The sequence below is a fragment of the Mus caroli genome, chromosome 1 (genome assembly GCF_900094665.2).
Source record: "Mus caroli chromosome 1, CAROLI_EIJ_v1.1, whole genome shotgun sequence".
Taxonomy (NCBI): Eukaryota; Metazoa; Chordata; class Mammalia; order Rodentia; family Muridae; genus Mus; species Mus caroli.
The window spans coordinates 164,970,841-164,995,779 of NC_034570.1; the positions used below are offsets into that span (position 1 = coordinate 164,970,841).

At 42.0% G+C, this 24,939-nt stretch overlaps 1 protein-coding gene across 1 annotated transcript in view; it reads right to left on the reverse strand.

Annotated features, from left to right (window-relative positions):
* Positions 1 to 7,174: 7,174 nt before the first annotated feature.
* Grem2 (gremlin 2, DAN family BMP antagonist) overlaps positions 7,175 to 24,939 on the reverse strand; it is a 94,304-nt gene continuing 76,539 nt past the window's right edge. Inside the window, exon 2 of the mRNA XM_021173720.1 lies at positions 7,175 to 10,684. Within this exon, the coding sequence (XP_021029379.1) occupies positions 10,177 to 10,683 (507 nt within the window). The 5' untranslated portion in view covers position 10,684 and the 3' untranslated portion in view covers positions 7,175 to 10,176. The remainder of the gene's footprint in view (positions 10,685 to 24,939) is intronic.

Here is a 24,939-nt window from a genome sequence, read left to right on the forward strand (position 1 = left end):
GAAGAAAATATCTAACAAAAAATTGTTTTTGAGAAAAAAAGAATGGTCCATAAACAAAGGAATTCCTGTACAAGGTTCCAGGAGATAGTTATGTTCTATTGAAGCAATAGGACCAAGCCAAACCCCAGGACCACTGATGCAGGGGTCTCTGCAAGTGACTACCTTGGAGGCCTACAATATTGCTGATAATGCATGTAGGAAGAAGCAGGAAGAAGCAGACCAAACTGGACAACATCTACCACACAGTGTTGTCACTACAAAGGAACTCAGTGGCACCAAGGAAGGCTAGATAGTGGATTCAGCATGATATCAGTAACTGCATATTTTAAAAAAGAAGGAGTATCTTTAGACCCTTTCAGACAAGCCTGCAAGCCATAGCCCCTAAGCCTATGAGGAAAAGTGTTGATAAGGGAGAATAGATCTAGTCCTGCTGGAGAAATGGAATAGCACACAGTCATGTAAAGTAGCTAGTCAGTGGGGTAGAAAAGAAACATTTCCATGAACTGAGGGGATTCTAGGGTGTCAGGAGTGAAGAGACTACAGGTGCACAGGACAGTGGTGCTGGGGCATTCCTCAGGATTAGAACCCATGAAACGACAATGCTGATGATTCCCAAGAGACATTAGAAGACGCGGGAGAGATGGAGACTCAAGGACCTTGTAGGAAGAAACTGGTAAAAAGCTTCAGAAAAGACAGATAAAGGGCTTCAAGGAACAATGGCTGAGAGTTTGCTAGGATCAAGGAACGGCATGCCCTTTGCTGAGAATGCAACAAGTGTCGGGCTAAATAAATACCAAAAATTCGACCTAAGGAGGTCAAACTGACTCAGATCCTCAAGGAAGAAAGAGTCAGATCACTTCCAATGCAGGGCTAGTCATTCTAAAGCAAGAATTAAGACAGTTAAGAGCTAACTTGAAAACAGCCAATCAAGACTGTTGGTGAAAGAGAGAAATGTTTTCAGAGTATGAAAACCAAGAGTTTACCGTCCAAAAACCTCACAGGCAGGCCTGCTAAAGGGCGTGTAGCAGCGAGGAAATGAGAGGACGTGGATGTCAGAGGTCACGGAGGGCACGGGAACTCAAGCAGTAAATCAACTCCAGACTGTAAACAATAACAAGCCATTTTTGTGTTTTTAAAAGATTAATAACAAGATGGCTGGGAAATTTTAAGAAACGAATTCAGACAGGCTTAAAAAGCATGCCTTATTGTCTCTGTGTAATTCTCTGAGTGCTGGGATGTTAATATGTACCAGAAATTGCTGTCTGCCCTGGGAGTAACAGACATTTACTATTACTGATGCTATGGTATACTTACAGACAGGAGTTTACTTACAGACATGACTGCTCTCTGAAAGGCCCGACAAGCAGTGGACTGAGAAAGAAACAGAAAGAAACAGAGAAAGAAACTCGCAAACGGTGGTCTGAAGTCGGGGACCCCTGTGTTTGAATTAGGCAAAGACTGGAAGAAGTTGAGGAGGAAGAGGGTGACCCCATAGGAAGACCAACAGTCTCAACAAACGTGGATGCCAGAGATCTCTCTCTGAGGCACCAACCAGGCAGCATACACTAGCTGATCTGAGGCCCCAATACATATACAGCAGAGGACTGCCTGGTCTTGCCTCCATGAGAGAAGATGCACCTAACCCTTGAGACACTTGAAGCCCCAGGGAATGAGGAGACCTGACAGGGTTTGGGGGGTGGGGTGGGAATGAGGGGACATCCTCTTGGAGATGGGGGAGGAGGAATGAGATGAGGAATCATCAGAGGGCAAAATGGGAGGGGGATAAAGACTGGACTGTAAAAAAAAAAGATAATAAAAACAAAAACAAAAATAAAGTGTCTTATCCTCATAGAACCTACATTCAGGGGTGGAGAAGAAGAAACCAAAACCGGGTATAAAATAATACGGGTGCAGTGCTACCTAACAGGGACTTAACATCCTTCAGTATCTAACGCTGGAAAACTCCCTTGAATCAACACTGTCCCCACACAAACACATGGATGCTACATGAGCTTTAAAAAAGAATAGAGAACAGACAGAAATGTTGAATGTGTTTGGAATGGTTTGTGCACATTTGTAAGCATATATAATGTTTGAGGGATATTCGTCCCCAAAATAGAAATTCTAGAAAGAGAAAGACAAAGCTTATTAAACTGAAGGCCAGAAAGTTTATTTTTAAAAATATAACAAAATATGGTAAAATGTGTGAATGTTAGATGGGAGGAATCAGGGCTGCAGAGAGACTGTGAACGGCTCTGAAAGAGCAGAGCACATATCGCACATATCGCCTGGGTTATGTCCCTGGCTGCCACGGCTTCCATTTTCTAACCAGCCAGGGAACTCAGTCACTGGGAGGGGGTGTTTTTCTTTTTCTTTTCTTTTCCTTTTTTTTTTTCCTTAAATGCATCTTCACTTATACAGTACAAGTAAAAACAGTAAAAACAATAGAAAAAGTGTTATGATTTAAAATGCTATGGTGGTGCAACCAGTACCCCCTCTTCTCTCAGAAATTATTCTAAAGCAACATGAAGCAAAAATGCTAACTTCATCTTTGATTAAAATTAGAGGTGTCAAAAAGCCAAACCAGAAAATGTGTGGGAAATCTCCAGTGTGTGGCAGAGAGGAGGTGGAGAGGGGATGCCCCTGGAGACCTTCTCTTTCAGAGGGAAGCCACATTCCTCAATGCCATGGAAGATTTTTTGTGTGTGTGAAGCAATGCAGCTTAGCAAACCAATTAAGATGGGTATTAAGAACCCATCACTTTCCCTCTCTCCCTCTCTCCCTCTCTCCCTCTCTCCCTCTCTCCCTCTGCCTTTCCCTCTCCCTCTCCCCCATCATCTGCTGCAGGACGAAGCTTCTCTGATGATGGCTGAACAAGGAACTGATCTATAACACAATATCATTAGGAGCCATTTCATCACGATGGTTTTCGTTGTTTTAACGTCTGTAGTATTCAGTTTTACCCTCAATCCCTGGAGTATCTAGTGTCTGGTTCTTGGTCACCCAAGCAGTATTGGTCATGGGTTTTATCTCCAAGAACGGACCTTAACTCAAATCATGAAGAGGTGAAGCAGGAGCCCCTGGAATGAGAGTGAGAACACTATGTAGCACCTGAACTCTGGCCCCATAGGAAGGATTCTCCAGCAAAGCAGGGGCAAGGAGAGAGCTTGTATAACTTGGTAAACTGCGTGTTGACATACTTGATGTTCTACATTCCATCATTAACAGTTCATAAATTCTGTGTGGCAGGGCTCATCTATTCCAGTATTTGGGAGGCAGACATAGGAGAATAAGTTCAAAGTTCAAAGACTTTGCCACAGAGAGAGCTCAAAGCTAGCCTGAAATACATGAGATCTTACCTCAAAAGAAAAGAAATACACACATACATGCACACACACACACACTGTGGACTAGCCCATTTATGAATAATAATAAATATACTACAATGGGCATGAACATTAGAAAAACCTTGAAGATGCAAAGGTTATTCTTGGAAATTTAAGTGATTTTATGAAGGCTTGCATATTATAATATATGTATATGAATAATGTACATATGTGAGAAAATTATAGGAACTAAGAAATCAAGTAAATTACATCACTTTTGAAGAAAATGAATACAATGACCACATCCTTAAAGGAGTGAATGTCTGAAGGTAAAGTCAGTTGGGTCCCAATGCAAAGAATTAATAGTTCTACCCCTAGGACTGTGGTATAGTCAATGGTAGAGCACTTACCTAGTATGATTAAGGCCCCAGGCCAGGCACTATAAAAAGCAAATATAAGGATCTATCACTCTTCTGGCAATGAGAAAAAAATTAAAAAGTGTAGAATTATAAGCAAAGAAGTAATATCTATTTGTTACCCAGAAGAAGACATACCCAAAAAGCAGGAATAAGCAATTAAACACAAGGATAGCATGTCATAGGAGGCTTCCATTGGAAGTTCAGAGATCAAGATGTATTCATCCAGCATTTAGTAAGAAGTTACAAGAAAAGTCCCACACTTGTAAAGGCAGCCAGCAGCTGGAGGGGGGGGCATTTAAGTAGCAGAGCAGTTGCCTACCACATGTGGGGCCCTTGCTTCAAGCCCCATACCACCAAAAGAAGCAAGATACACACACACAAGTTTACGTGTGTGTGCTGTATAGAAACAACTGAGAGACCCACCATTTAAAAAAAAAAAATCAGAAAGGCTAAAAACAATGTCAGAGATCTTTAAAGAAATGTGTAGATTCTATACAATCCAAATAAAATATCAACAGAATGATCTGAACTCACTGATGAAGAATATCTGGAGGTAACATTTACTGATCCTGCAAGAACATAGCTGATACTTAAAAAAAGAAAAGGAACAGAGGTTGTTGCTGTTGTTGTTGTTGTTGTTTTCTGTTATTCCTTTGATTCTTTGGATTTGGCACAGTGTGAAGAATAAATCCATATTGAAGGACTTTATAATTAATATTGGTAAAATCGCATTTCCAATATCAAGCACATTCATCTGGTCCATTATATTTAACCAGGAGAAAATACACTGAAGGTCATTTACCTTGATCCATATCAGTAGAGCAACCCTGTCAGATCTCTTGCCCATGGAATATTAAGAATATCCTTTTAAGCTTGTGAAATGATGAAGTAGATAAGGCTTTGCTACCAAGCCTGATGATGTAAGTCCTCTCCAGAGCCCCAGGGGTGAAAGGAGAGAACCAACTCCCACAAGTTTTCCTCTGACTTACACTTTTGAGCCAAGGTAGACACATCGCCATGCCCTCACACACACAGAAAGGTGGCTTACGAAGAAGAAAAGACAGCAGGGCCCCCAGTGGAGGAGCTAGAGAAAGTACCCAAGGAGCTGAAGGGGTCTGCAACCCTATAGGTGGAATAACAATATGAACTAACCAGTACCCTCCAGAGCTTGTGTCTCTAGCTGCATATGTAGCAGAAGATGGCCTTGTTGGCCATCATTGGGAAGAGAGGCCCCTTGGTCTTGCAAACTTTGTATGTCTCAGTACAGGGGAACACCAGGGCCAAGAAGTGGGAGTGGGTGGGTAGGGGAGCAGGGCGGGGGAAGGGTATAGGGACTTCCGGGACAGCATTTGAAATGTAAATGAAGAAAATATCTAATAAAAAATTGAAAAAAATAATAAGAAAAGACAATTGCAACTGGGAAGATGAGCAGGAATGTTCTGTAGGATTCTATAGCAGCCGCTATGTGTGATAGGCAGAAACAGTTTGTGCAAAGGAGGGACCTCCTGAGGTGAGGGGTCACAGTTTATATCAGGCCCCATATATAGGCAGCCTTCCTGAGGAATGCCACTCATTTCCTCCAGTTTCTTCTTCCTCATCATTACGAGAAGAATTTCCTATACTTACTCCGACCCCCAGTCCTTGAAGCTCTGTTACTAGTCTTATCTATGTTTGTCAACTTTGTCATGACCTTTCTACTTCCATTTCTTTTCCCATTTTAGCTTTAGTTTAAATCCCAGTTGCATTTCTTCAAAGAGAAAGAAAATTCTTTCATTCTCACTATAGACCAAATATCTATATGAGCCCATATCACAATTGGTCAAGACCAGGGCCTCAGGGCCTCAGGGCCTCAGGGCCTCAGGGCCTCAGGGCCTCAGGGCCTCAGGGCCTCAGGGCCCCAGGGCCTCAGGGCCTCAGGGCCCCAGGGCCTCAGGGCCTCAGGGCCCCAGGGCCTCAGGGCCTCAGGGCTCCCATCTCTAGCCTGAAGTGAAAGAGCTTCCACCTAGTCCATTGTGGCAAATCTTGAATGTGGTCTTTTTTCTCTTCCTCCTCTGCTCAGATCTCAGCATTTTCTCCACACTGAAGCCTCAAGACCACCAAACTTATTAAGGACCTGTTAGATACTGATTGTCTGAGTGCAAGTTTGCAAATAAGGTGAGGAATGCGACCAACCAAGAAAAAGCTGTCAAAAGTTTGTCTATTCCAGGTGAATACAGAATAAATCAAAATTAGAAAGGATACCCTTGGAGGTTTGAAGAAACCTCACATTGATTCTTTGACCTTCGGTAAGAATTCTTTCTGTGTAGAGTAACAAGCCTAAACTCTGAAACTGTTTCTATGCCCAGCAAAGAATGGAGTGGTAAGGAGGGGGTGAATGGAATGCTGAAATATTTTAATATTACCCTGACACCTATGTAGCTCTATTTATTTCACACGTTGGTTCATGCAATGATAATGGCAAAAAATTATAGTCCAACATTAGAACTGGTTTCTGCCAGAGTAGCAATTGGGATTTTTGCCCGATCTTTGAGCAAGAGAACAAGACAAAATGTCCTTTCCTGTGGGGTGGACACCCAGTTTGTTTATTCTGTTGTTTCTAGGATATTTACATTGTTATAACTCTTGTCAGAATATAGCCTGAGGAGACCTGGATTTTGCGGGAATTCTGTACTTAATAATAATGTCATGAGACAGGGCTAGGTAAGAAATATTGGTCAAATATACCTATACAGGAAATCTTTATAAGCACTTACACAACATACCGTAGAGACTGGATAATTAACCTTCCAAGAACTATGGACACCTTTGATACCTGACATAACAGAATAGATATACTTTTCCTCTTTAGTCCAGCAAATTCTCTTGACACACAGATATACAGCAAATATATAAGAGCCTTGCATGGTTTAGGAATGAAGGTGGACCGATTAGAGAAATCTCAGGATTCAAAGAATGATACAGCGAGGAGGGGGCTGCGAGGGGGTGGTTTTGTTTGATTATTTGTTTCACCACACATTCTATATTGGTAACTCCAGAAATCACCAGAAGCTATGAGGTTTCACAGAGTTCATCTTTGGTCACATGGCTGAGATGTGTAATGTGTTTAAGAAGCTGTAGCCATGGAGCTGCTAAGGGAAGGGCTTAGGGAAGATCCAGAGGATACCCTGAGGATCAGCAAGCTTTGGTTATGTCATTTATGATTTGATCTTATCATCATCTCCCATTCAAACCATAACCAAAGGTGATAGATCAATCAGCCACAGATCATTTTCATCAACTTTACAACCTAGGAATCAGTCAGCAACTCTAGAGACAAGTCACTTGTATTGCCACCGACCCAAGTGGAGTATTCTTGTTTAATAAACTAAGATGAATTTTAGTCATGTTAAATTTAAATCACTAAAAGTCTAACAGGGAATCACACGTATGCAGTTTTGTCAAGGTTTTTATTTCTTTTATTGATCATTGCATGTTTTAAATGGCAGATAACTCAGTTTGCAGGAAGATGACAACACTGTGAGGCTGAGATGTGTTTAAATTAAGAAATGTTGAAACCCGTGGAAAGTAAACATAAAATAGAACAAAACAATACAATCTCTGGCTTCTGTAAGACACAAGTGTGGTGCACTGGCTACAGGAGAGAAGAAGAGACTTACAGTGGACTTCTCTTTGCATCTGTCTCTCAAAGCTTCCTCATTCAATATTTTTTATTCCAAGAACACTCTGAGTACATTCTGTATTCAGCTGGTGGGTGTCTCAATAAAGGCTTGAAGTTCCCATAGACTGGAGGTGAGAGCCATCCCACCAATTCTTCTTGTTTGATGCCTGTTTCTAATTCTCCTAGAAGATCCCAAGCCCCCCGAAGGAACGTTTATGATACGGGCCATGGGTGAAGTCTCAGAGGCTGGATAAATGCACTCTGAGTACACTATAATCCTTTGCTACCCAAGGACACAAGTGCAGAATTCAGCTTTTATGGCACATGATGCCAGGATCACATAGAATCCTAGAGTATCTTTATTTGTTCTATAACTTAATAGTATACCTATAAAATAATTACATTATACTTATAGCTTTTCTTCATTTATAAACAAGACACAATTTAAATACAATTTGAGCCATTCGAAGGTAAACTTTATACATACAATAAGCCAAGAAGTAGCCTCAGACTACAGCATGTCAGATAGCCTTCATGGGTACACCCACCATTAGGATCAAAAAGAATGCTCACGTACATACTTTGTGGGTCCCTAGCTTAACCTTTCCTGGTGATGTGTGGGTCCCATTAATAGAATGACATGGGCTGGCTTCGCAGCTGGGTGTGAGACTCTTCTCCTCACCCTCTGGTTACATGTCACCATCCTCCATTAAGGACACTCATATCTCTTTCACAGCTTTTCTACTGCATGTTCTGCTTTGGCTCTACCTCGAGATTTTCTGCTAAAAGTGAAAATTGTAGCTCTGACCTTCGGCACCCTCTTCCCTTTTTGCCTTTATCCCTGGGGTTTCCAGCCCTCTGTGATTTTTCCATTTCTCCCTTGTTTCTCTCTGCTGATTCCAGGCTGTGCACTCTCATTTCTGAAGCTAATATCCCCTTCAAAACCACACAGTCTCTACTCATGGTTGCTGTGTAGCAGAAGTGATGAAACTAGAAAACTTACATTGCAATACAGGCAAAAGTCCAAGGAATACCCTCCCCAGCTCATCCCAACCCTCCTCCAGGTGGCAGACTGGAGAGCCAGCATCACTACCGGGCATCCACAAGCCTGAGACTCAGAGCAGCTTATGGATAGTCTAGCTTACATACTAGGACACCCATCTTGGCAAGAGCATGGACTGGGAAATTATCAACCAAAGGATTTCAGCACATTCGGATTCCCACCACGGTGTCTCATTCACATTTGTCAGATTGCATACGTGCCGTTCTCAGGGAGGCCTCCCTAGGACAATTGCACAAAGAGATTGAACTTGAGTGTAATTTTGAAGGAAAAATAAATTATTTCAAAGTCCTCACATCAAAAGACCACACAACAGAGGCTCCAACAACTCGTCAGCAGAACTGAAGATGACTGAAATGTTTCTTGGTATTTTACGACTCTATTCTTTGTACAGGAAGCTATCCTCTGAGTGACAGTTTACCTACATTACTACCCTCTATATTTGCTCTATATTTCTGCCTGTGTCACAAAATGTCTCAATACCATATATTCTTACATATCTTTTAATAGAAAATACTTTTATTTTTTTTTTACTTAGTGTAATGGCAGTGAAAACAGTACCAGGTCTCATCTCACACGTGCCTTTTAATCTTTACAGCTTCCTAGTGACTCCTCTGTACACACCTCTGTCCCAATCCGGTTTGTACACTATGCCACAATGCTTTAGTGTCTCCTGTGATGTCATATTAAAAGTAAAATCACGATGTGTCCCATCTCCCTGCTCAATCTGGAAAGAGAGAGTGTGTGTGGGTGGGGGGCAGGGGGTGGGGGTGGGGAGAGTGAATTGCTGACCTGGCAGTTTTTCCTCTGTAAAATACTTTTCCACAGATCACTCAACGCTCTACTCCCTATTCAGAACAGTGATGCTAAGCTAGAGTCCAAACATGTGACTTGATATATGAATATGTTGATAATACTTTTAACTGTTTTTAACATGATAGGTCAATTATAAGACTGACACTAATACAGAGACCTTGTGAGTGTTAACACGGCAGCAGGAATAGCATGCGCACCAGAGTTTATCTTGAGCTACAGAGAGGGGCTATGAGAAGGAAAAAAAGAGGTGGTGGTGTCCAGAGGTGTGGAGAGTCTTGCCTGCTCAGTACAGTTCCTAGGGAAGTCCATTTCCTGATCCACTTGGTTTGGCTTGTCCTCGTGGGTACCAGATTTGTTCCAGAACCCCTTGTGGGTGAGCATCTCCTTTATAGATGCTGCCCACATCAGCATCACAGCAGCGGCAGAGCTGGGCAACTCCCAGGTCAGAAGAATGTTCACACCACAGAGGTCCGGTGGCCAACAAATATTTGCGACAGAAGAGTCGTGCATCCTTCACCAGAGGAAGGCTCAAGCTGGAGTGTAGGATGTGGCCAGGGAAAGACTGGCTTTTCCACATGGTGGAGTCGTCAATCCCAGATGACAGTGCATCTCCTGAAAAGTCCTGTCGAGTTTCTGGGAGTGGAGTTTTCCAATATCTTCTGTGTCCCATCCACAAAGTGGATTTAGAGACACAAGTGTAGCCTGGGGTGAATCTGGGACAGTTGACAAAGCTTCACTTGTGGTCCTCATTTGTGACAGGGACACTGTTAGCCCTAAGAGACACATTTGCTGCTGACTGGGACACCGGGCAGAGTGTGAGTGAGCTCAACAGAAGTGGCGGTGGCGCAACCCAGGGGTAGGGGTGCTCAAGACTGAGCTGCATCCTGCCCCATGAGTTCACTGCTTGTCGGAGTCACTCAGGTTCACTGACATGCACCGGCAATGCTTCACCTTCTGGATTTTCTTGATTCGGAAAGGTGGGTCGAGACCAGGGCATTCGAGCTCTACGATGACAGAGGTGACACGCTGGGGTTTGCAGAAAGCGCAGGATTGGAAGGAGTCCTCCTCCTTCTTCACGTGTCGCGGGATGTAGAAGGAGTTGCACTGGCCGTAGCAGAAGCGGTTGAGGATGGTGCGGCTGCGGCAACCCTCCTCGCTCACTGTCTGCCGCAGAGGCTGTGTCTTGCACCAGTCACTCTTGAGGTACTTGCGCTCGGTGACTACCAGGGCCTCCTGGCTGGAGGCCAGCACCTCCTTGATCTGGTGATGCCACCTCTCTGAGTTGTTGCTGCTACCATCCTTGTAAGGCGAGGGGATGGCACCTGCAGGCCGGTTCTTCCGTGTTTCAGCTACCTTTACCAGCACTGCCACCAGGAGCAAGGTCAGCGAGAGCTTCCAGAACATCCTGCAACGAAAGAAGAGCTGGTCAGGGAGGGTTATCTGGTGACTATCCATCATTTTCTCTTAGTGTTTATGGCTGGATACTCAGAAATTAAAGAGTATAACAGAAGGCAGCCGTGACCACACTGCACCCAATAACCAGAATGTTTTACAGTAATACGAGAAAGCCGTGCTGTGTTTTGAATGGGCAGTGTCCCTCATAGCTCATGCTGTTTAAACATTTAGGTCTCAGCTGGTGAGTCACTGGGGTAAATGGTGCTACTTCCTGTATGTTGAAGAGCCCCACCTGTATTCCTGCAACCATATCTTTCTTGAAGAGTCAGACTGTATCCCTTTACACTGTAAGCCAAAATAAACCCTCTTTTAAGACATAGCTAAGTATTTTGTCCCCAAAACAACAACAAAAAGGATCATTGTTACAGCAGTAAGTTGAACAATTTCAGAGAAAAAAAATAAAAAAAGCCAGTAGTGTTGATGTAGCCCAAAGCCAAGATAGCTTAGTAACAACAATAGCATGCAGGATGTACCCAGCAGGTGTGCACGGTGTAGGTTAATACTGGCTTAATTGCTTGACATTTCAGTCTTGCCATAGCTCATCTGAGTCTCAAAGTCCTTCATCTCAGATTTCCTTCTCCAAACTCTAAGCTCATGCTGCCATTTAGCATTAGAATAGCTTCAATTTATTGGTTCTTAAGATATATCAAAAGGTTTTCCATTTCCTTTCATATGTAAATGTAATTAATAGTTGGAGTTGCATAGACCGGGTATAACTGTCTTCCCAACTTCACAGACAAGGACACAGTCTTGGAAAGGCTATGCCACTTGCCAGAAATCACAAAGCCTGTATATGAAGTATTTGAATCCTGGCATACAGGCTCTGTTATATTGATTTCCATGAATGTAGCTAGGTCTTTCTTAAAAAGTTAGGTTAAAATGCCTATGGTAAATCACAATGTATGTCACTCTTAGTCGTCTAGGTCTAAGTGACAATTGGCATTGTACCTCATCTCAAAGATGACATCTCCTGTCCTCAACTACATCTGGAGAACTGGAGCTAGAATCAACACTATCAGAGGTTTTGCTAACACCAGCATTTTCATGTTACAGTTGTGCTGTCAAACATCCTCCAGACTCCATGTGAGTCCCCCAAGTCCCACTGAGTTTGCATGTGGAGGACACATTCAGAGGTAGAACCTGGTAGGAAGACTGTAGGTTTGTGCTTGACAGAGACTGAAGGATGCGCAGCATCCCTACTCTTTTTTAGGGAATGAGGTGGGGGAGGGCTGACATGCAGTGGGCAGGTTTCTCTGCTGCACAGTCCTACCTTAATCCGACACTTCTCCATGGACCCGTTTTGAAGGACTAAAACCTTCAAAACTGTGAGCCAAAATAAACCATTCATACTTTTCAGTTTCTCAGCTTTGCTTCAGTAAAAGAAAACTGCTACCAGTGAGTGTTGGGGTATGAGAAAAATGCACAGATTATGTTTAGGGAAGGAACAGAAATAGTCCAAGTAATTTCAAGTGTAGGGCAGACGAGTCCCCAATAGGCTAAGGAGATGGCTCAAGGGGTAAGGTGCTTCCTGAGAAAGCTTGAAGGTTTGTTTGCATCCCCAGCAACCATGTAAAGAAATGCCTGGCATGAAGGCAAGCGCCTGTGATTCCAGGCTGGTCAGGAGCAAGAAGAGGATTCGGGGCTCACTTCACGGGCCAGCCAATCTAACCAACCCCAGAGCCCTGGGTTCATCAAGATCCATTCTCAAAAACTAAGGTAGGGGAGAAAAATCCGAAAAGAATTTGTCTCAGGCTACTTTTAGACAATGTAGACACTACTGACCAACAGGAAGAACCATTAGAGAGCTGAGAAAGAGAGAAAGGATTTGCTTTTTCCTGTCACTATAAAAACATTTGTCCACCACAATTATTAAATTTTTAAGTCCAAGTTTCTTGGGCTTTTCTCACGCTTCCTCGGTTCCACACATGAAGTGTCATATGATAATGGCCACACATCTACCAGACCCATGGCAAGAGCTGAGACTTGGACTCGTTCAGCTTATTGAGTCTGTGGAGTGATTTTGGGATCTCAGTCGCCTCTTAAAAGGAGAGTCTTTTGGTTCTACTTTAATAATTTCCAAAAATTATTAACACTCTAAGTAAACAAAACCAAACGTTTTCAAGTCTCAGCCAGGAAAGATTTATGGTCAGCCTAGTCCTCAGCTCTGAGCTCCAACAACAGCCTATCATGAACTCTTGGTTCAGCTCAAACTTCAGGCTTCTCCCTCAGCAGCTCCTCACTGCTGTCAGGGAGAAGGGAGCGAAAACATGCTCAGATCGATTTGGGGGCAGAGACTCTTCGTGTGAACAGTACTCGAAGTGGTGATTAGTAACAGGCTTTCTTTGAGCAGTTTAGAATGGCATGTGAACATCTGGCATCCATGCCTGGAAGTGCCGTCTCCCAGGAACTGAGGAAGCAGAACAAACTTCCAACTTTTAGGAAAGGGAAAGATACTGATGAAATCTACATAACTGGGGACAAGTCTGGCTCTCCTCCCCAGCCCAACTCTCTTACACACATAACTTATTCCCATGTGGTAATAGGAAACTGGCCGAGGACATGACATCTCAGTTCCACAACAGGTAAGCCAGTTACTCACCTGTTTTGCTACAATGACTGTTGGGGAGGTGTTCTTATAACTTTGGGGACAGTTAAGCTAGCTACTGCTATTGGCACTTACTTTACTGGCCCTTGCTCTTGTAAGGGTCATAAGAGGATAGAAGGTGCATACCTGTTCTTCAGTTTGTCATCCATCCCACATACCTCAGTGGGCTGACTGGGACCTGAGTTTAGCATTTCAGTGCTGTCGTGAACCCCTTAGCTATTCAGAGAAGTGGCTGGCATACAACCACCTCTCAGGAATGTTGTTCCGACTGCCAGCAAGGACAGCACGAGGATACTTCATTTTACCCTCACATCTTGTGTTTGGCTTGTATCAGAAGAAACTCATAAATAACTCCTGTTGGTTTTATTAACCATCCTTCTGGCCCGACAACATTGTCAATTTGCAAAGTGTGCCAGGACTATAAATGCTGATGGCCTAAGCAGACTAGGTTGGCCAAAGTTGATTGTATAAAGAGAGAGCTGGTTGTGGAAGTATTTCCCCTAAGTGAACGCCCTTGGGCCTGACCTCTGAAGCCAGAGTGGCCTACCTCCTAGGCAGCCAAATAATAAGTCCTTGCTATCACTTCTTCACAGAACAGTCAAGGCTCAAGAGAAGCTTCTATCACAGTACACGCCTGATTTCTAGAAAAGGCATGGAAGTGCTGAGTTTTTAGGCGTATGCAGATGTGCAAAAGCCAAAGATTCAGTGAAGCTGGGGACCTCACCCTCAGAGTGACCTTAATGGATTTTAGACATCAGGGCAAAGTTGTACTGGACTCTGTTGGTAGGAGTAGAGAATAGAATGGGGACAGAGCAGTTTCTATAACCTAAGAATTCCAGAACACCAGATGATGGAAGAAAGCAAATGAGATAAACTTCTCATCTATCCAATGAGGCAGAATCTAAGCAAAAAAAAAAAAAAATGCAAATGCAACCCCACAGTCTTTTTAATCTTCAGGGATTGTTGTTTATGGGTCTTCTCCAGCCACAGCTAAGGGCACTCCATCTCTCGTTTTGAATCTTATACCAAGAAGGTAATGTTATCTAACGCTCTAGAGACACAGGAGTTCCTTGATCTCACAGATCACAGATGGGGTAGCTTGTTATTGAAAAGAGTCCCCCTGGCAACTGTAAACTGAGGCAAACTGTGGCCCAGGAGGCCAAACCAAATCTGAGGTTCTGTTTTGTAAATAAGCTTGTGCCACATTCTCTTTTACCTGTTGCCTGGGGCTACCTTGGTGCTGTAAGGGCAGAATTCGTAGTGAAGTCAGTGACTATGATGCCCACAAAGTCAAAAAATATATTTTCGGGGCTGGAGAGATGGCTCAGCGGTTAAGAGCACTGATTGCTCTTCCCGAGGTCCTGAGTTCAAGTCCCAGAAACCACATGGTGGCTCACAACCATCTGTAATGAAATCGGATGCCCTCTTCTGATGTGTCTGAAGACAGCTACAGTGTACTTACATATAATAAATAATAATAAATAAATAAATAAATAAATAAATATTTTCTTGTGGCCTTTTACAGAAAAGCTCAGACAAGTCTTGCCCCAAAGCCCACCTGTCTAACTTAGTTGTTGCCTTTTTTAGGGTTCAGTTCTTCAGCCTTCAAAATTTCTAACTGTTCAATGTTTCAAACAGGGAGGCACAGAAAACACAATAAATCCTATGTGCCTGTCACCAAGATGTAAACAATATTGACACTTCTCATCTTTATTTTACAAGTCTCAATTTTGAAAAACATAATATGAGTATGTAGAGAGGCTATATGACAGTTCCCTCCCCAACTCTCTCTGGATGTCCTTATTGGGGCTACCAGCATTCTGTCTCTGGTCGGCATCATACCATCCACTGCTTATGTTTCTGCTCATGTTTTATGCATGAGCATTGTTTGAGGGTGTGTAATAATTCTTTACATAAATAATACCCCCTCTACTTTCCATTTCAGAAATATATGCTTGAGACTTTACACCCTTGGGTACCTACAGACATTAGTTCATCCTTCTGCTGACTATTAAAATGAATGATCTCCTCCATTCATCTTACTGAGGGTGCTTCTGTTTGTCTTCTGCAGTCAAGGTTGCTACACCGAAAACTTTTAATATCTGTTTATTTATGCCTGCCAGTTGCAGGTTTTTATTATTTATTTATTTATTTATTTATTTATTTATTTATTTATTTATTTATTGTTGTTGTTACAGGAGATATGGAGAAGTGCAAAATGCTGGGTCACAGGCTGTGCTCTGATTCAGCTGGGCTAGGTTTGGCGGGTTGCTTTCCAAATGCTGACACCAGCATTCTTTCCCCAGAGTAGGATGTGGGTCCCTGCAGCTGCTTGTACTTGCCAACACTTGATATTAGCACACATTATTTTTGCCTATCTGAAAAAAAAAAAACACGTGAAAGGACATCTTATGATTAATTTGCATGTCTCTGATTAGAAGGTCACATCGAGTTCAGGCCCAGTTGTCCTCTGACTACAAAGTGAAGTCTGGTTGCAGCTCTGGTTGCACTGGAAGGCAGAGAAGTTAGTTGGAATATTGGGTGAGGTGAACTCAGAAGTCCTGTCTGCAAGTCTCTGAAGTGTCACGAATAGACTCTGAAGTGGCTAGCAATCTCAAAGCAGAAATATCAAGGCCTCCCGTGTGATTTAGGAGTTTGAAATCTACACGGATTAATTTACATTTCCATTTTACTGACCTGTCTGAGTCAAACTGTTCATCATTTCATCCTAGGAAAAAAAAATCCATCTCTGAGGCCAGCCTGGTCTACAGAGTGAGTTCCAGGAGAGCCAGGGCTACACAGAGAAACCCTGTCTCGCAAAAACCAAAAAAAAAAAAAAAAAAAATCCATCTCCTCTGAAGAAAATTATATCCTGCTTTTTGTTTTTGTTTAAAAAAATTTTTTTTGCCAGACGTGGTGGCGCACGCCTTTAATCCCAGCACTCAGGAGGCAGAGGCAGGCGGATTTCTGAGTTCGAGGTCAGCCTGGTCTACAGAGTGAGTTTCAGGACAGCCAGGGCTATACAGAGAAACCCTGTCTCAAAAAAAAAAAAAAACAAAAAAAAAACAAAAAACAAAAACAAATAAACAAACAAAAAAAAAAGATTTTCAACCAGAGGAAGAAAATAATGTATGGTTATGGATTATTTTATTTATGGATATCAAAAATATCAAAAGATTCAAACTTCTTAATCTGTCCATAAAATGCTGGGATGTATTTAGGATAAGCATTGGATGCTAGAGGCAATATGGCAGCAGACTGTTATATTCCATACGGGAATGGATGAGAAATCTCTGTCATCTGTGACATGTACATGTGGGTGTGGCTTCTGTTTAGAACCCATGCACCTGAATTGAAAGGATAGTAATAGACCTCTGGGCCTCGAGCTTCTTATACATGGCCTAGCATGGCTCATCCTCCATAAAACGGTGCTAGTTACCACCCACTAGACTGAATTACTGTCAAAAGGAAAGTGAATCTGACATCAAGTCACTGTCCAAGAAGTCTCCATGGGTTTTTTTTTTTTTTTTTGAAAGGAAGAGTAGTGCAGTCCATAAAGGGTTTTGTAGCCAGAGGATTGTTCTCCCAGCTATGGGGCAGCTTCTGTTGCTTCTCATTAGATGCAGAGTTTGGGCTGATGTCCAAGGAGGCTGACTGCAGCAGATACTGCACAGCCCAGTGTCGTCCCCACCTTGCCAGAATGGCACTATGTTCCCTTCTCTGCTTTCCTCAGTGGGCTAAAGTTCCTCCATTGGAGCTCACTTTTCATACTCCCATGTTATCATTCCTCCATGTCTACGAATTCAACTATTAGCTCTCTGTCCATGACTCTCAGATACTATACCCATCTGCTTACCAAGCATTCCCCATAGATCTCCTGGAATCCTAGGTTCCATATAGTCCACGATTCTTCAATCATTTCCCATGCATCTGCTGCTCTCCTGACCATTCCTAGATCAGGGAACAACTCAGCTTTTTCCTTTAAGCTAAAAACCAGAGACTTCTAACTTCTAACTTCAGTACTTAGGACCTGATACACTCTCAATAGAAGAACAACACTTCTCTTCAGGCATTGGATTCCAAGTTCCTAATGAACTTTCTGCCTACCATGTTGTAGAAAGTTGTTTGGTCCAAGCCTGTGAGTTAGCCTGAGCTAGTGAGTTATCCCTATCTCCTTTTAGTTAATTGGTTTTGACATGTGCAGTGGTGCACCTCTGGGAATTTTTTCGTAGATGAAAAAAGATCTGCCATGAGAAATTACTACTGCAGATTGTGTGTGTATGTGTGTGTGTGTGTGCGTGTGTGTGTGTGTATCTGTGTACCTGTGTGTCTATCTGTCTGTCTTTCTGTCTGTCTTTGTCTGTGTGTGTGTTTTGCAAAGATCTGATACCTGTTCCAAAAGCATAAACTGTCAACTTGACAGAATCTTGAAACGAGAGTCTTCACTGACTAATCTTTATCAGGTTACCTCATGAGAATGCCAGATTTGCTTACTGTCTGCTCTGTGCTTGATACTTGCAAGTGCAAGAGCAATTTGCTGTTGTTGATGTTTGTTTTCCTAAACAGGTTTTCTCTATGTAATCCCAACAGTCCTAGAACTCACTATGAAGACCAGGCTGGCCTCAAACCCAGAGTTCCATCTACCTCTGCCTCCCGAGAGTAATCTTCAGTTTTGAAATCAGATTAGTTTATGGGAATTTGAGCTCATCTTCTCACCCATTTAATCCACTGACGTCACTCTTCCATACCTCACTTATACATAACCCTTAGAACCAGGTCCTTGATAATGGTCCTAATGCTAGTCACTTCACTGGTCTGCCTGCTTCCAGTTCCAGATTGAGCTCTCATACACAAAATTTCTAATCAGACACTAACTAGAATGTTCCTTTAAATTTCACCCTTTAAAAGTTTCCCAATTCCACCTCTTTGGCAGTTAGCAAAGACCTTCAAGAATCTTTGTCCCTTTCTTGTCTGACCCCATGGCATCTATTCACCATCTACTCTATATGTGAAACTTGTAAAACTACATGTTCAACCCTATGTGAGGGTGCTTGCAACTTCTATATGTCTTTATTTTTCTTTATTATTCTTTATTATTATTTATATGCCTTATGTAGTTGCTAGGGTCACTGTTAGTCACTGGTTATTATTTGAATATGAGTTTCATTGTGAAATAATTCATGTTTTCTACAGCATCTTTATTTCCTGTGTTCTTCATATTTTAAATAATTGCTCAGTTACAGCCAACTGACACAATATAGTCACTGTATGCACATTTTCTCCCCTATTTGAATGTAAATAATTGGAAAACAAGGGTATTTAATCTTTGTTTCCATAGTCATTTATGATAGCTATGGAGAATGACGTAGAATATGTGTGATGAAAGAGTGGGTGAGTGGGTGAGAGAATGGATTTTACCTGCATTCTATAAATGTAGTTTCCTACTGGCTTTTAGAGACAGCGTCTCCTGCAGCTCAGGCTGACCGCAGATACCTCTATGCTGGTCAGGTTGGCCTTACATTTCTGATCCTCTTGTCACCACCCAATTCCCAATTGCAAGGATCACAGCCACGTGCTACCACATCCAAGGAAATACAGTTTTATTAAAAAAAAAAAAAAGACAGGAGGTTGAAGCTGAGTCAAGTTTTCACTAGAAATGTTTCTTGTTACACAGTCTTCAGCAGGTAAAGTTAACCCCATCAATCCCAGAAACCATCAAACCCAGAAACATGTACTTCTGAAAAATTCCTGCAAGTCCTTTGATTCAGTATTCCCTGCTCTACAGCTACCTTTTTACCCTTCCATTTCTTACTGCTGTCCATTCTTCCTTACTCCCTGGGCCACTGACCTCATGTTCTTTGCAATCTCTCCTCTAACAATTACAGCAACTCTGCTAGGCATCCCATCTTTAAACTGGTGTATTAGTCCCTAAAATTGCTCAGGATGCTTTCAGCCCCAAAGGCATTAAAGAGCAACCAGTATACAAACCCAGAAGCACCATTTGTTGCTCCTCTCCAAAGAAATGCAACAGGAAAGGCACCTATTTTAAAACAAACAGGTTCTGCATCCTGCCCCTTTGGGTGTTCCCTTCTGTCCCTCTGACAACAGAAAAGGTTCACTCCCATCCTGTCCCACTCGTACCCTTGGTTAGTCTTGTTTTACTTTCTAGGAGTAAGTGGTATTCATTCACAAAGCATACATACTAAGCACATGTCACAGTAGATAACTCTGCAGAGGTATGTGACTGAAAAGTGTAAGTCTCTGTTTAATAACCAATTGCTAAGTTCATAGCTTGGTCATACTATTTGATCAAAATACTGTTAGTCACAAAAATGTTTGACTCGAAGGAAATTTTAAATATTTCCTGTTTTGTGGCCACCGACTGAAAAGTAAATCTTAGATGCTTAGTTTCTTTCACTGACAAGACGAAGAGAATGAAAGCAAAGGATTTACAAGTAAATAAAACCTACCAGGACCGCTAGCGTGAAAAATGTACTTAAGGAGAAAAAGACATTATATAAAATTTTCATTAAAGGAATATTTTATTTGTACTTCAAATACATGTAATAATGGGCATGAGATACGTATGATATTTAGAGCCCTCTAGGAAGGTTATGAGGGGGGATTTTGGTTTGAAACACACAACTTGTGATATTCTTTAAATGATACTCACTGCAAATTTTAGATGACCACTGAAAAAAGCCACAGGTTATATTTAGAAATAACCATGTTGGAGAGTCAGACATTAGTGCAGGCAGAGAAGTCTATTATTACCTTGCATAAATATGACTAGTGCAGCTATAATGCTGGGCAAGGAGAGTAAGTCACCCTCCATCTCTGGCTCATAAAAATTTTATGTGCATATATAAAGGTTAGGAAAGCGCTCAAACTCCGCTCCTCTCTGATTCATTCACTCGTGTCTCTCAAGCTGCGCAACCTCTCTTTTCCTGACAGTCTTTCAAAAATACTTAGTTGGCTAATCGGCCTGAAGAGACTGGAAAACCCTGTATTAAGTAATCTAATTGAAACAAGAAGTCTGGTTTGGTTGGTGTTGCTTCTCAGGCACTCGGCCTCCTTCAAGTTAGCTGCTATTGACAACTGATGCTGAATTCAGACAAATTGGAGGGCAAATCCAAGGCTCTGGACCAAAGAAAACAAACATAATCAGAGACAACCAGGAGACTTGAAACATGCCAATGGAGATGGAGCTATGGAAAAACTGAAGAAAAAAAGTGTTGAAAACATATTAAAAATGAATACCAAGAGGAAAATCACTCTCCACTTACAGGCTCTCAATAGGGGGCACTTCTGTTAAAGCTGTGTGCTAACTCATCCACTGGTTCATCATTCGTACTCTGTGTACCTCTATAAGGCTTGACACATGAAGGGGGTTATTGGTATCCTAGAGCAAGAAAAGGGTTCCTGTAACCATGAGAGTAGGAGTATATACAATTATGTGATTGAGTTTTGAAGAGAGCCATGGAATCAAACTTTCTAGACTGAATCAAGGGCCTATGGGAAGAGAAAGGAAGGGAGTATTTTTTTTTTAATGTAGTTGTGTTTTAATAGACCCAAGAATAAGGACAACAGAAAAAAAAAAAAAAAAACAGGTTATTTGGGTCAGTCAATTGGATGTTGTGGGTGGAGCTGACTAACCTCAGAGATCAGAAAAGAGCGGTTGTATGGGGACAGGAAGTCTATATGCACTAGGAAAGAAAATGCCAACAGAGATGGATTGTAGGACGCCAAGCTATAGTTGTGTCTGTCTGTGTGAGAGCAGGAAGATGGCTTGTCTGTAAAGCACAGTAGAGCTTTACCCAGAGCCTGTGGGTACAACTCTGGGACAAACAAGCTTTCTAGCACAGTAGAGAAAGGAAACCCATGAGGGTGACCTTGCAAAATCAGAAAGAACAAAGGCTGTCAGAAGTTAGCGGAGACAACATCTGGAAAGCCTTCCCTCAATGGCGAGCCCAGGAAGCTCCAGTGGACAGTTCTGAACCCATGGCCCCAGAGTAGGCTCTGGTTAAATCCAGTGGGTCCTAAAACAGATCAGAGGCATGAAGATGAAAAAGAGGTGTTTAGGGAAGTGTGGCAGGGGGTGACATAAGTAAGGGGGAGATGAGCGATGGGGTCAGAGTCGTATAGAATGCATTATATGAGTGCATGAAATTGTCAATGAGCAAATTGAATTAATGAGAACTAAATCTTTCCTGGTTGGATGGATTTAGGTCCAGGTTGATGGATGGGTTCCAGAGAAGGCAGATGTGGTCAGGAGCAAGATTGCAACAGGGGTGGAACAAACCAAGGTGGAAATGCTTTGCTTTCCAATACTCCTGATATCCCTTCAGACATTTAAGAAACTGAGTCAGTAGGTTGTTGGGAAGGCTAAAAGGTGGTCTTCTTTCTTTTGATGCTATGGATTCAGTCCAGGGCCATGGGCATGCTACATTCCATCACTTAGCCACACTCCCAGCCCTCTTTCCTGAAGCCAAGTTACTGAGTTATAGTTCACACAGCATACTCCTCACCCATTTATAGGACACCACCTCCAGCCCCAGGCAATCAGTTGTCCAATTTCTGTCTCTATATACTTGCCAATTCTGGACATATAAAACTACTTATAAAACTCCCATTGTTCAGCTCCAGGAAGATATCTTAGTGAATCCAATATGTGCTGCATTACATGGAAAATACGGCTCCCATCGCTAGCACCCATATTAAAGGCTGTGCATCGTGACACATGCTTTCGTAGAAATCCCTGCACTGGGAAGGAAGAGACAGGCAGATCCCTAGGGCTTTCCAGCCAGCAGACCAAACCTAGTTGGTGAGCTCTAATAATCGACTCATGTCTCAAAAACCAAAGTGGAGGGCTCCTGAGAAATGACACCCCAAACTGACTTCTACCTTCCACATGCACACATATGCACTCACACCTGTGGAAATGTATATGCTCACACATAAGAACATGCACACATTCCTGCATATAAAATACATACACCTTCTTTTACCTTTCCCTTTTCTTTCATTTTATAGGCTCTAAGCCATAATGAAAGAAATTAGGCTGAGTCACACTGAAGCAATGGACAAAATGAATCAAATCTGAAGCTGGTCTATGCCTTTCACTGATGCTCATTCTACTTTTTCTGGGAATTCTTTGGTTTCCCTGGTGGTCAACCTTCTCCCAGTAAACCTGAATTACTATTTTCTCTAGTAGAAAAACTCCATCAGAGTAGAAACCATGTCTACCATATCCCTATAATGTAGCACATGTCTTACCACATAAAAGATGAACAATGAATACTTGTTGAGCAAATGAATGGAGATCAATATTTCTGAGAAATTACAGATGTTGCATTTGCTAGTATTCAAACATCCAGACTATAAGTGATATTCGAGAAGGGAAAAGTCTGGGAGGTTAAAGGCATCATTCTTTTGCTTTTTATTTGGGAAATAAAGCAAATTTAAGTGTACCATTCATGCAGCAAATATTTACTGAATGCACATGTGCTCATGAGGCTTGGTGTCCATTCTGCATTTTATAACTCTGTTTAGATCTTTGCTTAGATCAGCCTAATTATAAATAATGTAAATAAAATGGACTTCCATTGAACTTTTGAAGTATTCGCAGAGAATGTTTCTTGTTAACATCAAACAGAACCACTTCTACCTTCAGCCAAGCTTATCAAATTATTTTCTAACATATTGTTTCCAAGCAATATTGGCACGTCTTTCTCAAGAACAAATGTCACAATATTTGTTATTGGTATGCAATACAAATTCAATAAAGAGTCTTGTATTGATTACATGTCGCTATGAACCAGTTATACCTGAGGACTTGCTAGAAATGCAGCTCATGTGTGCATACAGTGGGATGGGAGGAATGGTGAAAACCATGACCTGAATCAGAACCTGAGAACTGGGATTTTTAATATGCACCCTTACGTCAAATCCCAGTCAAGAGTATTTACCTAAACTGTAATTATCTTGGTTCTGGACCACTGGCAGGTGTAAACTTCATTAATTATGTCTTCATTAATAAAGATCAAAAACAAAAGAGCAGATATGCAGAGCAAGCAGGAGCAACATTAGTGGAAACTGAGATCTAACAGCTCTTCAAACAGTTTGCCTGTGTTTAAAGCAACGAACATCTGTAATGAATGGTGGTGGAGGGATGTGAGAGAGACCAGCGCTCTCACATAGGATCCCTTTCCTGTGAAGCCTGAGTGCCATGATGTCCAAGAAAGTTCCAAGAAAAGCAGAGTCACAACCCAAGAATCTGGTTTACTGTCTGCCATTTTCCCTTACGCAAAGCCTTTCCCAGGAACCAGCTCATTTGATGCTGCAATGCTCCCAACTGCCTCTCCTTTTCTCCACTTTTTCTTGATGTTTAGGTCTTTTTCAGACTAGATACACTCTGTGAAAATATGAAAGCCAAAGAAGAAAGAGGCAGATGGCTCAGTGGCCAAAGTTTGGATCTGCAGCATCCTAAAGAAATGTCAATGGCTTGTCTGTAATCCTAGCACTTGGGAGGCAGAGACAGGAACATGAGACAAGTTGGCTTGCTTGAATAGCCTAATTTCTAAGATATGGTATCAAGAAATGTTGCCTCTGTGAATAAAGTAGAATGGCCAAAGAAGAGACCAAATATCAGTACCTAGCCGGAACACAAGCAAACTCACATGCATGCACATCTGGATAGTCATGAGTCAACACATATGCTATTATGTATTCAAACACACATCACATACACACACACACACACACACACACACACACACACACACACCCCTACCTCACCTCATACAATCTGAGTACAAAGATCTACCACCATGATCTCTGAAATCACAGTTAAGGTACTCCAGAGCAAAGTAATAGCCAGTGACCAGATAGGTCATAGGAAAGTATTCCTACCCAATATGTATTCAACAAACACAAAGAAGCAACAAATCTACAGCTATTTAAACTGCTAATGGAATGCAGAATACAGGGAGACAAAAGGCAGTGACAGTTGTCAGGGTCTAGAGGTGACAGAATGAAAAACAAGTAAGTATTCAGTACAGGTTTTCCCTCAGAGGTAATATTAATTTTAATTAAATAGGGCTCATGACTTCAAAACATTGCAAAGGTGCTAAAGGCCATCGAGTAGTGAACTTGAAGGTCAGTGGTTTCTCTATATTATATGTGTTTATCTAGAGATGGCTCTCCCTGTGCTGCTCAAGCTGCCTTGAGTTCCAGGGTTCAGGGCCTCAGCCTCCCAAGCAGCTGAAGATGAATATGCAAAAGCACCCAACTAGGGAGAGTGGCTATGTTATGTTATTTGAATTTCATTTCAATTTAAAAGCATAATTAGTAGAGGAATGAACTAAATGGGAATTTCAAACAAGTGCTCTAAAATGACCTGAGTAAAAATCTTCCCTGGCTATTACTTTGCTCTGGAGTACCTTAACTGTGATTTCAGAGATCATGGTGGTAGATCTTTGTACTCAGATTGTATGAGGTGAGGTAGGTGTGTGTGTGTGTCTTAGTCAGGGTTTCTATTCCTTCACAAACATCATGACCAAGAAGCAAGTTGGGGAGGAAAGGGTTTATTTGGCTTACAC